Consider the following 13,354-nt stretch of genomic DNA (forward strand, 5'->3'; position numbering starts at 1 on the left):
TTTTTTGCGGTACACGGGCCTCTCACTGTTGTGGCCTCTCCCGTTGCAGAGCACAGGCTCTGGACGCGCAGGCTCAGTGGCCATGGCTCACGGGCCCAGCCGCTCCACGGCATGTGGGATCCTCCCGGACCGGGCACGAACCCGTGTCCCCTGCATCGGCAGGTGGACCCTCAACCACTGTGCCGCCAGGGAAGCCCTGTGTACTCATTTTTGATCGGACATATAAATTAGATGGGCTTCTGGGGTTCCAAACCCCTTGACACATTCATAAATATTGTGTGTACACGTACTTTTCAAGCATGATGGTACAGAAAATCCATCAGACTGACCAAGTAAGTAAAGAGCTTCTGCCTGGATAATTAGCACAATCTCCCAGCTGGCCCTTGAGGCCCCATACATGCTGCCTGCCTTTTCGTGTGGGCCTTCAAGTCAGACAGACCTGGGGCTGGGGAGCCTTTCCACCACCATGTCTGTACCTCACACACAATACTGAGGTCTCTGAGCCTCTACCTGCTCATCTGCAAACTGGAGACACTATCAGGACATCCTACCACAGGGGCCTCCTTTGATGATTAGGAAGATAGTGTCTCTTAAGTGCCGAGCAAAACTCCTGGGTCAGTAACTCCTGGGTGTGACACTTCTATGACCTGGCCAAGGCGAAACCCCTTGACCTCAAAAGCATCCTATGCTTCTCCATTTCTTCATTTTTTTATTTAAAAATTTTTTTTTAATTTTTAATTTTTTTTCTTTGCGGTACGTGGTCCTCTCACTGTTGTGGCCTCTCCCGTTGCGGAGCACAGGCTCTGGACGCGCAGGCTCAGCGGCCATGGCCCACGGGCCCAGCCGCTCCGCGGCGTGTGGGATCTTCCCGGACCGGGGCACGAACCCGCATCCCCTGCATCGGCAGGCAGACTCTCAACCACTGCGCCACCAGGGAGGCCCCATTTCTTCATTTTTGCATCTACTATTCTTTCACCTGAAATTCCCTCCTTGACAAAGCCTCCGATTCCGATGAAGGACCATCCATCCTTCAGGTGTGTTTCAAGCTCCATCTGAGACCCCTAGTCCTGTTCATAACCCCTGTGACAGATAATGTTCTCTTTCTACTTTGCATCTCCTGAAGGTTGTTTCTCTTAAGGCACTAAATTGACACCACCTGGTGAGCAATGGTTTGCGCTGGGTCTTCTCATTGGCCTTGGCCCTGTACCCAGAGCACCAGCCAAGCCCTTCTTCACCAACAGGACCGCCCAAGGGCCTACGCTCCTCTCACGTGCTTTCTTTCAAGGGACCCAGCAACACAGGCAATTCCCCCTTTCCACCTAAAAGCAGTTACAGAGCAGCCAGGCCCAGGGAGGACACAGAATAAACTGGGCACTTAAAGAAATGCCCCTCGTGAAACTTACGACTCAGTGGGTGAAACCAGGGTGCCAGCCTGAGTGAGGAAGCATCAGGGAGCTGAGTCCAGGAGGGACATGAGGTGGATCAAGGGGGACTAAGGGTCTAGGAAGGTTTCAGAGAGGAGTTAATGCCAGTCCTGACGTCGTGAAGACCCAGTGGGCAGAGGGAGGGAATGAAAAAGCGTGAACAGAGGACACCAAGAGGAAAAGGGGGGAAGGACCGGGGGTGGGCAGGAAGCAAGAGAACAAGAACGAGCCTGCTTGTGCTCCAGTGAGAAGATCCGGGGAGGGCTTTGTTTTGTTTCTGGGTCGCAGAGGCCCTGGATATCGCTTCTGGGCTGCAATACGGGAGCTGGCAGAGAAGACAGAAAGGCTGACAAAATGCAGGAGGAGAAAGAGAACAGGACCTCGGCCTGGAGGAAAGAGGTGGGAGGGGGATTTGGGGCTTAGACTTCCTCCTAGAGGCCACTGGGCAGGAAGCGAGGGTGGAGGCAGAGAGGTAAGTCTGACAGGAAGCTGAGGAACAAAGAAGCCCCACCTGATAGTGTCAAGGAGGGTGAGTCCTCAGCGGAGGGGGTGGGGAAGAGGAAGGTGGTTTAAGGGGGATGATGAGGGTCATAAAGGCCAGCTGGCGACAGGGAAGAGAGAGGCCCAGGACTGCTGGGCACCTTGGGACCTCCAGAGTTTGGAGAGAGTAAGGGGAACGTGGCCCTGACAAATGTGCCAGAGTGGCTCCCCCAGGGCTGCTCAGTTACTGGTGAACCAGCGGAGGCCAATGGTGGACCCACTCCCAGTGGAGGATGATCAAGGAGACAGAGTGGAAAGGCAAGGGGGTCATTGCATTGACGGCCCTTAAAAAAATGGTGGTTGGGCTTCCCTGGTGGTGCAGTGGTTGAGAGTCCACCTGCTGATGCAGGGGACACAGGTTCGTGCCCTGGTCCGGGAAGATCCCACGTGCCGCGGAGTGGCTGGGCCCGTGAGCCATGGCCGCTGAGCCTGCGCGTCCAGAGCCTGTGCTCCGCAACGGGAGAGGCCACAGCAGTGAGAGGCCCGCGTACCACACACACACACACAAAAATGGTTGTGATGTCTACGCAGGATAGGGAAGAACTGTGGCCTTAATAGTGGAGCTTCAGGTCATCCATAAGATCCAAGAGTAGGCTTGGGAGACATGAGAGTTTGAGGGATAGAAATATGTGGCCAGAGAGAGGATGGTAGAGCTTAAAATTCCGGAGGTATATGCTTCAAGAAATACAATATGATTTGGCCATAAACCAAATCTCAATAAACTTAAGAAGATTTTGCAACCATCACCACAATTTAATTTTGGGACATTTCCATCACCCCAAAAAGAAATCCCATACCCATTTGCAGTCATTCTCTATTCCCACCCTCAGTCCTAGGTGACCGTTCACTTACTTTCTGTCTCTACAGATTTGCCTTTTCTGAACGATTCATGCAAATGGGATCATACAATATGTGGCCTTCTATGATGGCTTCTTTTACATAGCATAATGTTTTCCAGATTCATCCATGTTGTAGCCTGTATCAGTAGTCTGCTCCTTGTTACTGTGGAATACCATTCCATTGTACGGATATTGCACAGTTTATTTATCCATTCATCAGTTGATGGACAGTTTGAATTATTTCCAATTCTTGGTTATTTTGATAATGCTACTATGAATATTTGAATGTAAGTCTTTGTGTGCACATATGTTTTATGTCTCTACCTAGGAGTAGAATTGATGAATCCTACGGTAATTTTATATTTAACCCTTGAAGAAACTGCCAAACTGTGTTCCAAAGTGTTTGTACCATTTTACATTTGCACTAGTAACATAGGAGGTTTCCCATTTCTCTACATCATTGCCAACATTTGTTCTTGTCCATCTTTCATTATTATAGCAATTCTGGTGGGTATAAAGTGGTGTTTCCTTGTGGTTGATTTGTACTTCCTTAATGATGTTGAATATTAAACATCTTTTCATGTACTTATCAGCCATTTGTATATCTTCTTTGGTGAACTATCCATGCAAGTCCTTTGCCCATTTTTTTTTTTTTTTTTGCGGTACGCGGGCCTCTCACTGCTGTGGCCTCTCCCACTGCGGAGCACGGGCTCCGGACGCGCAGGCTCAGCGGCCATGGCTCACGGGCCCAGCCGCTCCGCGGCATGTGGGATCTTCCCGGACCAGGGCACGAACCCGTGTCCCCTGCATCGGCAGGCGGACTCTCAACCACTGCGCCACCAGGGAAGCCCCTTTGCCCATTTTTTGATTGGGTTGGTTGTCTTCCTATTATTGAGTTATATGAATTTTTATATATTCTAAAATCAAGTCCTTTGTCAGATATATGATTTGAAAACATTTTCTGCCAGTCTGTGGCTTGGATTTTCATTTTCTTAATAATGTTTTTTGAAGGGAAAACATTTTCAATTTTGATGAAGTCCAATTTATCCATTTTTTCCTTTAAGGATGCCTCACCCAAGATCATGAAGATTTTCCTCATTCTTCCAGAAGTTTTATAGAGGAATTAAATTAGAAATCATAAATAAGATATGCTTTAAAAAACGCACAAATATATGAAAATTAAACAACACACTTCTAAATAATCCATGGTTCAAAGAGATAATAAGGGAAATTAGAAAATATTTCAAACATAATGATAATGAAAATATATGTCCATAAACATGTAAAAAGCAAACATTATAAAAGGGCATTTATTAAACACATGCCATGTGCATCGTCTCTTCCAGTTTTTTTCCCAGTATTTTTTTCCTCTTCTCCTTCAGAGTTAAACTTCTCAAGAAGAATGTTTACCTTCAAGTATCCGTATTTATTCATGTGTTCATGTCCTCCCCCTACACTCCTCAGTAGAAGGCCATCTGGCTTGCAATGCTTCACTCTGCTGGCTTAGCCCTTACTGAGGGTCCCCATGACCCCCTGGTGCTAAATCCAGCAGAGGTGCTTCTGTCTTCATCTCACTTGTCCTCCTGGCAGCATAAATGTTGTTCTCTCAGTTTTTGGTCTCTCCTCCTCACTTTCTGTCATGTTTGTGTCTCTCAAAGATCAGCCTGAGGTCTTCCTTTCTTCCTTCTTCATCCTCTCTCCTTGGAGCACCTCATCTATCCCATGTCTTCAACAACCATCCATACACAAATGATCTCATATGTATGTTCCCAGCCCAGATCCCTCCTCTGAATCCCCACCCATAATCCAACAGCCTCCTTGTGTACCTTCTCTCCACTGTTCTCCAAGGCATTTCTAACTCGGCTGTCCACATCCAGACTCATGATTTTGCTCTTCCAGCCCAAGTCCTCTTCTGAAATTTCTTCTTTCAGTAAATGGTACCATCTACCCAGCTGCAAGCCGGGAACCTGAGTCATCTGATACGTCCTTCTCTTTAAATCCCTATATCCGATCTGTCATTACATCTTATTGATTTAACTTTATTCTTTTTTTTTTTGGCTGCACCATGTGGCTTGCAGGATCTTAGCTCCCTGACCAGGGACTGAACCCACGCCCTTGGCAGTGAAAGTGTGGAGCCCTAACCCTGGACCACCATGGAATTCCTGATTTAACTTCAAACATCTCTCATATAGTTGATGTCATCTCTATCTTGGCTCCCACCATCCCAGTCTCTCAATGAAACTATGGTCCAGCCTCCTAGACAGTTTCCCTGAATCCACATGCACCCTCAACCAACCCATCCTGGGGTCACAGAGGCTCATCACATCACAATCGTGCCATGTCTCTCTGCTGCTTCAGTGACTCTCAACAGAAAGACCAAACCTTAATATGGTTTAATTGGCCTGTCCTGATCTGGTCTCTACCCGCTTTCTAGCCTCTTCTCTGAACCACACTTCCTTTTCTCTGTGTTCCATACATTTCAGTCCTTTATCAGTTCCTCACACTGGAACTTTCCCCTCTTAACCACATGGCCTTTGCACATGCTGTCTCCTCTGCCTGGAGCATGTTTACCTCCCCTTTCTGCCACGTTAATTCCTATTCAATACTCCTACCTCTTTCAAGCATCATGTCCACAGGTAAGGCTTCCCTGACCTCCCTGACAAGGTCAAATGCCCAATTATTATCAACCTCCATATCTCTTCTTAGCACCCATTGCAGCTGCAGTTCTATCATTTAATTTGGGTGATTATATGATTTGGGTTGGCTGCCGCAACAAGACTTTAAGTTCCATGAGGGCAAGAACCATATCTGCTTCTATTCATTATTGTATAATTAGCACCTGGCACAAAGTTTGGGCACACAGTAGTGAAATGGAGCAAGACCCTATGGTCCTTCCCCACCATGTCCTCGGCCTGCCTTTTGTCTCTAGAAAAATTTTAGCCAAAGGATAAGGTTAATCAGAGAAGTGAGAAAAATACAGAAGCAAAGGAAAACAATCAAATAGGACAAAACAATAATAGTTTAGTCATTAAGCAAAATCAAGGACCTCTAGTTTGGGAGTTCCCTGGTTGTCCAACGGTAAAGAATCTGCCTTACAATGCAGGGGACGCGGGTTCGATATCTGGTCAGGGAACTAAAATCCCACATGCCACAGGGCAAATAAGCCCACGCGCCACAACTACTGAGCTCACTTGCCTCAACTAGAGAGCCTGTGTGCCACAAACTACAGAGCCCACGTGCCCTTGGAGCCTGCGCACCACAACTAGACAGAAGCCCACGTGCAGCAAGGAAGAGCCTGCGCACCGCAACTAAGACCCAACACAAGCCAAAAATAAATTAAAAAATAATAAATAAATCTTAAAAAAATGTTTAAAAGAAAGGACCTTTAGTTCCTCCTCAAGGGCTATAGATAATATTCTAAGCCATGTCCTGTGAGCTGTCTTATAGATACTGAAATCCCCACCAGGTGGAAGAATTTAACTACACGAGGACCAGACTGTAGCCATCACATAAGCTGCCACAATTCAGAGAACTGGCCTCAAGGAAATGGTTACAAACCGACCCTGGAGCTGAAGATTAACTGTACTTAAAACAATCAAGATGATGGTGGTCAGACCACCACGGGACCAGTTTCAAGACAACTGTCAGAGCTGACTGTGCTGTTTCTATATGTAGCCCCCTCCGGCCACCTATAAAAGCTCTTGCCCCCTGATTGTCGGTTGGAGTGCAGGGGAAGTCGGCTTTGGACAGGAGTCTGCCCTCCCCACCACTTGCCAGCCTTGGAAATAAAGCAAACTTTCCTTTCCACCAACCTTGCCTCTTTATTGGCTTTTGAGCAGTGAGCAGCTGGGCCCACCTTTGCTAACAGATTTTGGCTCCCAATGTGAGGCTGCACTCTCACAATATCTGGCTCCTTGGAGTTTTCTCCAGCAGAGCTGCCACCATGACGATGCACTGGGATGGCTGCAAGGAGCCCACTGCTCATGGTTCGCTGGCCCTGAGAGGGGGATTTGGGGGCGTTCCTAGCAGCTGCCAAAACCATTTGTTTCGGGGATCCTCCCTGTTTCTCCCCTGCTTGCCGCTGGCTGCCAACGTACGCTTTTCCTTGGTGGAACGGAAAGATGCCTCTGGACGAGCTGACGAGCTCCAAGACCAAGGTAAGTTCACTGGTGTGCACCTGGGCAAGCTTCTCTTTTGAGCATGAGGTGCTATTTGGGCATTTTGCCAATTGGTTCTGATGTGTGTCTGACGTTGAGGACCATTTGTGAACACTGAGTGTCATTTGGGCATTTTGCCAATTGGTTCTGATGCGTGTCTACCACTGAAGACCATTTGTGTTGGAAAGTGTTTGTTTGGGACTCCGTATTGGTCATTCTCTCAGAGGATCTGTGACAGTTCTGTCTTCTGGTGTGTGAGTGTGTATTCCATTTGTGTCTTTGGTATTCTTGTTGCCTTTTGTAAAATGAGAAATTCAGGTTCAGTTCATTAGAAAGATTTTAGCTATGACACTGTGATTAAATAAAAAGAAAGATGATTTCTTAAAACACTGTGTGGCCACCAACAGTATTCTTCAAACTCCGAAAAGAATTGGTTAAGATGAAATTCTTTTGAAATTCCAAAACTGGTTATTTTTGTATATGCAGTTAGAGAAAGCTACCTTGATAAATACTTTTTTTCCCCTCAGAATTCTGACCCTGAGAGAACAAAAATATGCTTAGGAGAAAGTTTGAAGTTAACTCTTAACACATCCTTGAAATACAAACACAGCTCACTTTGCCTGAGACTTCAGCCTTGGGTTAATTAGTAGAACTTCAAGCGAAAAAAAAAAAAAAAAAAGAAAAAAAAAGGAGAAGAAAGAGGACTTGGGTGTATTAAACATACATCTGGTACCACATTAAAGAGAAATTGTGCATAAAAAAATGTCTGTTTTTAGAGGTTATAGAATATGTTCTTAAGTTTGCCAATCAGAAAATGCTGGTATAACAGTTCGATTACTTGTTTCTTAGTTTTGTTAAGGTTTTAAAGGATTAAAAATTGTAATATGTAAAAATGATAAGGGAAACATTTCAATATGTAAAGCAAGTAGAATGTGTGTTGTTGGCAAGAGAAAATATAAAAAAATGGAGATTTTTTGTTTTCTGTTGTTTTTTTTTTCCTTTGGCCATGCCATGTGGCATGCAGGATCTTAGTTCCCCAACCAGGGATCGAACCTATGCCCCCTGCAGTGGAAGCGTGCAGTCCTAATCACTGGACTGCCAGGGAATTCCCTGGAGATATCTTTGTTGAGGGATAAAAGGAGAATAATTTTGTCCTAAAGCTGGTTGCTTCTGGATGGGAAAAAAATAAGGGACAAATTAATATGGATACAGAAAGTATCCTTTTTTTGTAAAAAAAGGTATTTTGAGAAAAGAATTTTGTACATTGTTAACATCGATTAAGATCAGATTGAATTTAATTATGTAAATGAATTTTGTTATTAACAGTAAGCTGGTACAAGGTGGGAATCTGGTTTTCTCTCTGTTAAAAGAACAAAGTTTTCCTGGAATATTGAGCTGCTTTTGAAAACAGATTGTAAGTTTCTTTATCTATCTAATTTTGAGTTTTCCAGAGGGCCCCTGAGGAATCTCAGAGAGAAATATTGCTAAGAAATTTGAAGAATTCTAATGGAAAGCTACTGTTTTTCTTCTAACTATACTTCTGACCCCAATGTTCAGGATGGAAAAAAGAGTTTAACGAAGTTGTCACAGAGTATAACTACTAATGATGTGTATCACTGCTGGCTTTAAGTTTACTGCTTAAAGCACATGTACAATGTTTGTGTGATGACTGGGTATAACTGATTAAATGTATAGCCTATAAACTGTTTCCCCATCAACAGACTTTTCTGTACTTGTTTGTTATGTCTGATTAGTTTTCCCCCAATGTAGATGACTAGACAAATATATAAACAAAAAGTAGGTCTAGCACTGAGGGACATGAATGGACCCAGAGTAGGCAACTGAGCCGCTATGGCAACTTGGAAAAATACATTGATTATCAATGTTTTCTATTTACAGTTGAAAGGGGAAAACGATAGAGGGAATTTCACATATTGAGGTATGGGGAAGTCATTCTGTCTTATACCTGATTTAATTTGAACTTTAGGCTAACCAAACAGCCTGTTTATGGCCTATTAAACATACACTGTACATCCACTTTAACCATTAAGGAAAAAAATGCATTCAGAGAATAGTACAAAAATACATTTTGGGGCTTCCCTGGTGGTGCAGTGGTTAGGAATCTGCCTGCCAATGCAGGGGACACAGGTTCGAGCCCTGGTCTGGGAAGATCCCACATGCCACGGAGCAACTAAGCCTGTGGGTCACAACTACTGAGCCTGTGCTCTAGAGCCTGCGAGCCACAACTACTGAGCCCACGTGCCACAACTACTGAAGCCTGCATGCTTAGAGCCCGTGCTCTGCCACAAGAGAAGCCACCGCAATGAGAAACCTGCTCACCGCAACAAAGAGCAGCCCCCACTTGCTGCAACTAGAGAAAGCCGTGCACAGCAACAAAGAACCAAAGCAGCCAAAAGTAAATAAATAAAATGAATAAATTTATTTAAAAAGCTGATCTTTAAAAAAAAAAACATTTTGATTATTATCCTCATTGCAATATGTCTACTAACTTTCAAATGTTTGTCCAGGTACTACGACAAGGCAATCAAAGACAGAGGCAATGTTTTCATAATGCAAAATATTGATGCTAAGCTTGGAACACGAAATTATTTCCAACTCTGTGTCCATTCCCCAAATTAGGCAGGACTAGGCCCCATTTCACCAGGAATTAGCCAGAATAGTTGTCGCCCCATCCCCTCAAAGATTTGGGGGAAATTGGAACAGAAATGGAACTAAAACCAAGTTCCTCTGCCAGGTTTATGATTAATCTCTCTATCCAAAACTTTATTCCCTTTCTTGTTCTATACCTGTCCCTCATCAAGATTGGGGAGTATCAAAGAAAAGGGGGGACTGAAATGGAGCAGGACCCTATCGTCCTTCCCCCCCATGTCCTCCACCTGCCTTTTGTCTTGTAGAAAAACTTTAGCCAAAGGATAGGTTTAATGAGAGAAGTGGGAAAATACAGAAGCAAAGGAAAACAATCAAATAGGACAAAACATTAATAGTTTAGTCATTAAGCAAAGTCAAGGACTTAAGTTCCTCCTCAAGGGCTATAGATAATATTCTGAGCCGTGTCCTGCGAGCTGCCTTATAGATACTGAAACCCCCACCAGGTGGAAGAGGTTAACTACATGAGGCCCAGACTGTAGCCATCACATAAGCTGCCACAATTCAGAGAATTGGCCTCAAGGAAATGGTAACAAACTGACCCTGGAGCTGAAGATTAACTGTACTTAAAACAATCAAGATGAAGGTGGTCAGGACCAATTTCAATACGACTGTCAGGCTGACTGTGCTGTTTCTATACGTAGCCCCCTCCGTCCACCTGTAAAAGCTCTTGCCTGCTGATTGGGGGCGGGGGGGAGTCAGCCTTTGGGCAGGAGTCTGTCCTCCCCACCCCCAATTGCTGGCAACCAAAATAAAGCAAACTATCCTTTCCACCAACCTTGCCTCTTCATTGGCTTTAGAGCAGCAAGCAACTGGACCCACTCTTGGTAACAGTGGCCACTAAATATTTGTTTTTTTTTTTGTTTTTTTTGTTTTTTTTGCGGTACGCATGCCTCTCGCTGTCGTGGCCTCTTCCGTTGCAGAGCACAGGCTCCGGACGTGCAGGCTCAGCAGCCATGGCTCACGGGCCCAGCCGCTCCGTGGCATGTGGGACCTTCCCGGACCGGGGCACGAACCCGTGTCCCCTGCATCGGCAGGTGGACTCTCAACCGCTGTGCCACCAGGGAAGCCCTAAATATTTGTTGAATGAATAACTGAGTCATGATAAGGGCATCTAGGATGAAAGCAGGACTTGAAGTGGAGAATACAATGGTGAAAGGAGACATGCTGATGTGTTCAAAGAATAAAGGAGAGTGAGCAGGCAGTAAAGTGGCCAAGGGAGAGCTGAGGATCGTACAGACAGTGGTGGATGCCCCCAGGGCACAGGGGCGCTTTCACACGGAGGTGGGGGTCTTCTGAGAGTATAGAGTTAGGCATGAACAAGAGAAAACAGGTTCCCCAGATATTCACCCCTTTGCCTGGGCCAGGTTTTCTTCAGGATAAAGAAGAAGGGCTCCTCCTAGGCACTTTCCAAGGGGACTATGATTTTTCTTAGAGGAAGGAGGAAGTTTCTAAAGGAAGTTGTCAGTCAGTGAAAATGGGGTAGATGGTGTACCTTCATGCTGACCATTGCATCTTCAAAGATCTGCCATGGTCCTGCTCCTGAGAAATGGGTAAACTTCCAAAGAAAACCCTCCACTCCCAGACTCACACAGCATCCCATTAGCAAGCTCTTTTTGATTCTCAATCAGAGACTGAAAACCAGACGTCTGAGGCCTGAATTCAAACACTTCCCATGAAGACACATACCTTGGTCCATCCGGAAAACTGGATAAAGGTGTCCTGGGGCAAGTCTGGGATCCCACTGGGAATAGAGAAATTAGCCACATAAAAGGCTGGGAGTGTGTAGTCAGATGGGCTGTGGGCACAGCTGCTGTCATGGCCATCCCAGGTCCCCAGGTGGCTGCATACTGCATCCTCCATGTCCAGTGGGAAGATCTCCCAGTCGGTGAGGATATTGGAATCAAGGGTCAGGTTAGAAATAAGACCCTGTAAAGGAGAAACAGAGCAATGAGCTGGGGGTGGGGGTGGAGGTAGGTTTCAAGTGACTCTGTGTTCCAGCCCTGAATTCCTGGGAAAAGCAAACCGGGATATGAAACACAAACAGTATATGCAGACTCAAACAGTGTGTACATCAAAGTGACAGATCTGGCTTGAGGCCAGAGCTTTTGATCCCAAATCCCCAATCTTCAGTGTTTGGTTCAGAGACATTGCTAGAATGGAGGAAATGATGGAATTTGAGGATGAGAGAGTGAGTGGAGGGGGGGATGCAGAAGAACATCCAGCCCACTGTAAAAGGATAGAGAGGGTCATGATGATGATAGGGAGCCTCAGACTCACATTCTGAAGTTGCTGTATTTGTCCAGCAGGGGCAAGGGCCAGCCACTGCATCGAAGCCTTTGCTCATGGTTTATCTGGCTTTCTCTTCCCAGCCTTTTTAAAAATTAATAATTAATTACTTAATTATTGGCTGTGTTGGGTCTTCATTGCTGTGCGCAGTCTCCCTCTAGTTGCAGGGAGCGGGGGCTACTTTTCATTGTGGTGTGCGGGCTTCTCATTGTGGTGGCTTCTCTTATTGCGGAGCACGGGCTCTAGGTGCATGGGCTTCAGTAGTTGTGGCATGTGGGCTCAGTAGTTGTGGCTCGCGGGCTCTAGAGCACAGGCTCAGCAGTTGTGGTGCACGGGTAAGTTGGTCCGCAGCATGTGGGATCTTCCCGGATCAGGGCTCGAACCTGTGTCCTCTGCATTGGCAGGCAGATTCTTAACCACTGTGCCACCAGGGAAGTCCCTCTTCCCAGCCTTTTATGAGGGGAACTTCTCCAACCCAGTGGGATCCCAAATTAGTCCCGGGACACTTCTCAATACCAAGCCTCAATTGTCCAATTAGTAATTCAATAAGCATTAACAAGGCAGCTGTGTGCCAGGCTCTTTGCTGGGTCCTGGGGACTTAGACGCCTCATAAGAGTCCCCGTCACTCTATAAGTCAGCGTGGCCCGTGACAGCCAAGCAGGAAGGCCACTAATTACAGCCTGAGCACAAGGACTGTAACAGGGACATTTCTACTGGAGACAAAAGTGGCCCCTGTATGGCTACTCCCTAAGAGTGTCATTGCCTTGCCTCCGAGGTGTCACCAGGAGGGTCAGGAAATAGCCCCCGACACCTGTGCTCTCCTAGAGTGGGTGGTGCCATCATTCCCTCAGTGAAGACTTCCCTCCTCTAGCAGATGGTGAGCTACCCACGGGGTAGTCTATATCTCAACATCCTTGCATCCCCCAAAGCGCCTCACGGAGCATGTGCACAGAGTATGAACTGCACAAATAAATAATGCTCTCAAAATGTACATTAGAAAAATGTATTTGGACTAGACACCTAGGCACAGACTAACCAACAGAAGTGAGACGCAGTGCACCAAGGGAAAGGTTCTCTGAAATTCAAGAGTTTGTCCTGGTTCATCCACATCCAGAAAACAGAGCAGACCAAATGCTAAGCTGGCTTTGTTGGCAAGGGAGTGCCTTTTGCGACCTCAGTGTGTTTTTTAAGCAAAGGAAAAGCATGGTGCGGTGGCTTTCTCCTCCTGTTTCTTACTAAAGGATGACTGAATTCAAACGCAAAGGAAGGCTTCTGTTTGCAAAGCTCAACTTTCTCATCACCTGGAGAGGAAAACAGTTCTTCAAAATAACCCAACTTCTAGGTTGCAAAACAAATCAGGGTAGGTTCACTCATCAAATACGGAAAGGTGGGTGTGCTTTTAAAAATTACTTCTATGTGAACAGGGCTGAGGGAAAGA

General features: G+C 45.9%; 1 protein-coding gene across 1 annotated transcript in view; it reads right to left on the bottom strand.

The window, feature by feature from the left end:
• LOC103081978 (beta-galactosidase-like) overlaps positions 1-13,354 on the bottom strand; it is a gene marked incomplete at its 5' end in the record, with an annotated part of 24,456 nt that overhangs the window by 9,000 nt on the left and 2,102 nt on the right. Inside the window, one exon of the mRNA XM_007464928.1 lies at positions 11,317-11,556. Within this exon, the coding sequence (XP_007464990.1) occupies positions 11,317-11,556 (240 nt within the window). The remainder of the gene's footprint in view (positions 1-11,316; positions 11,557-13,354) is intronic.

The sequence above is a fragment of the Lipotes vexillifer genome, unplaced genomic scaffold, assembly GCF_000442215.2.
Source record: "Lipotes vexillifer unplaced genomic scaffold, Lipotes_vexillifer_v1.1 scaffold1934, whole genome shotgun sequence".
Lineage (NCBI taxonomy): Eukaryota > Metazoa > Chordata > Mammalia > Artiodactyla > Lipotidae > Lipotes > Lipotes vexillifer.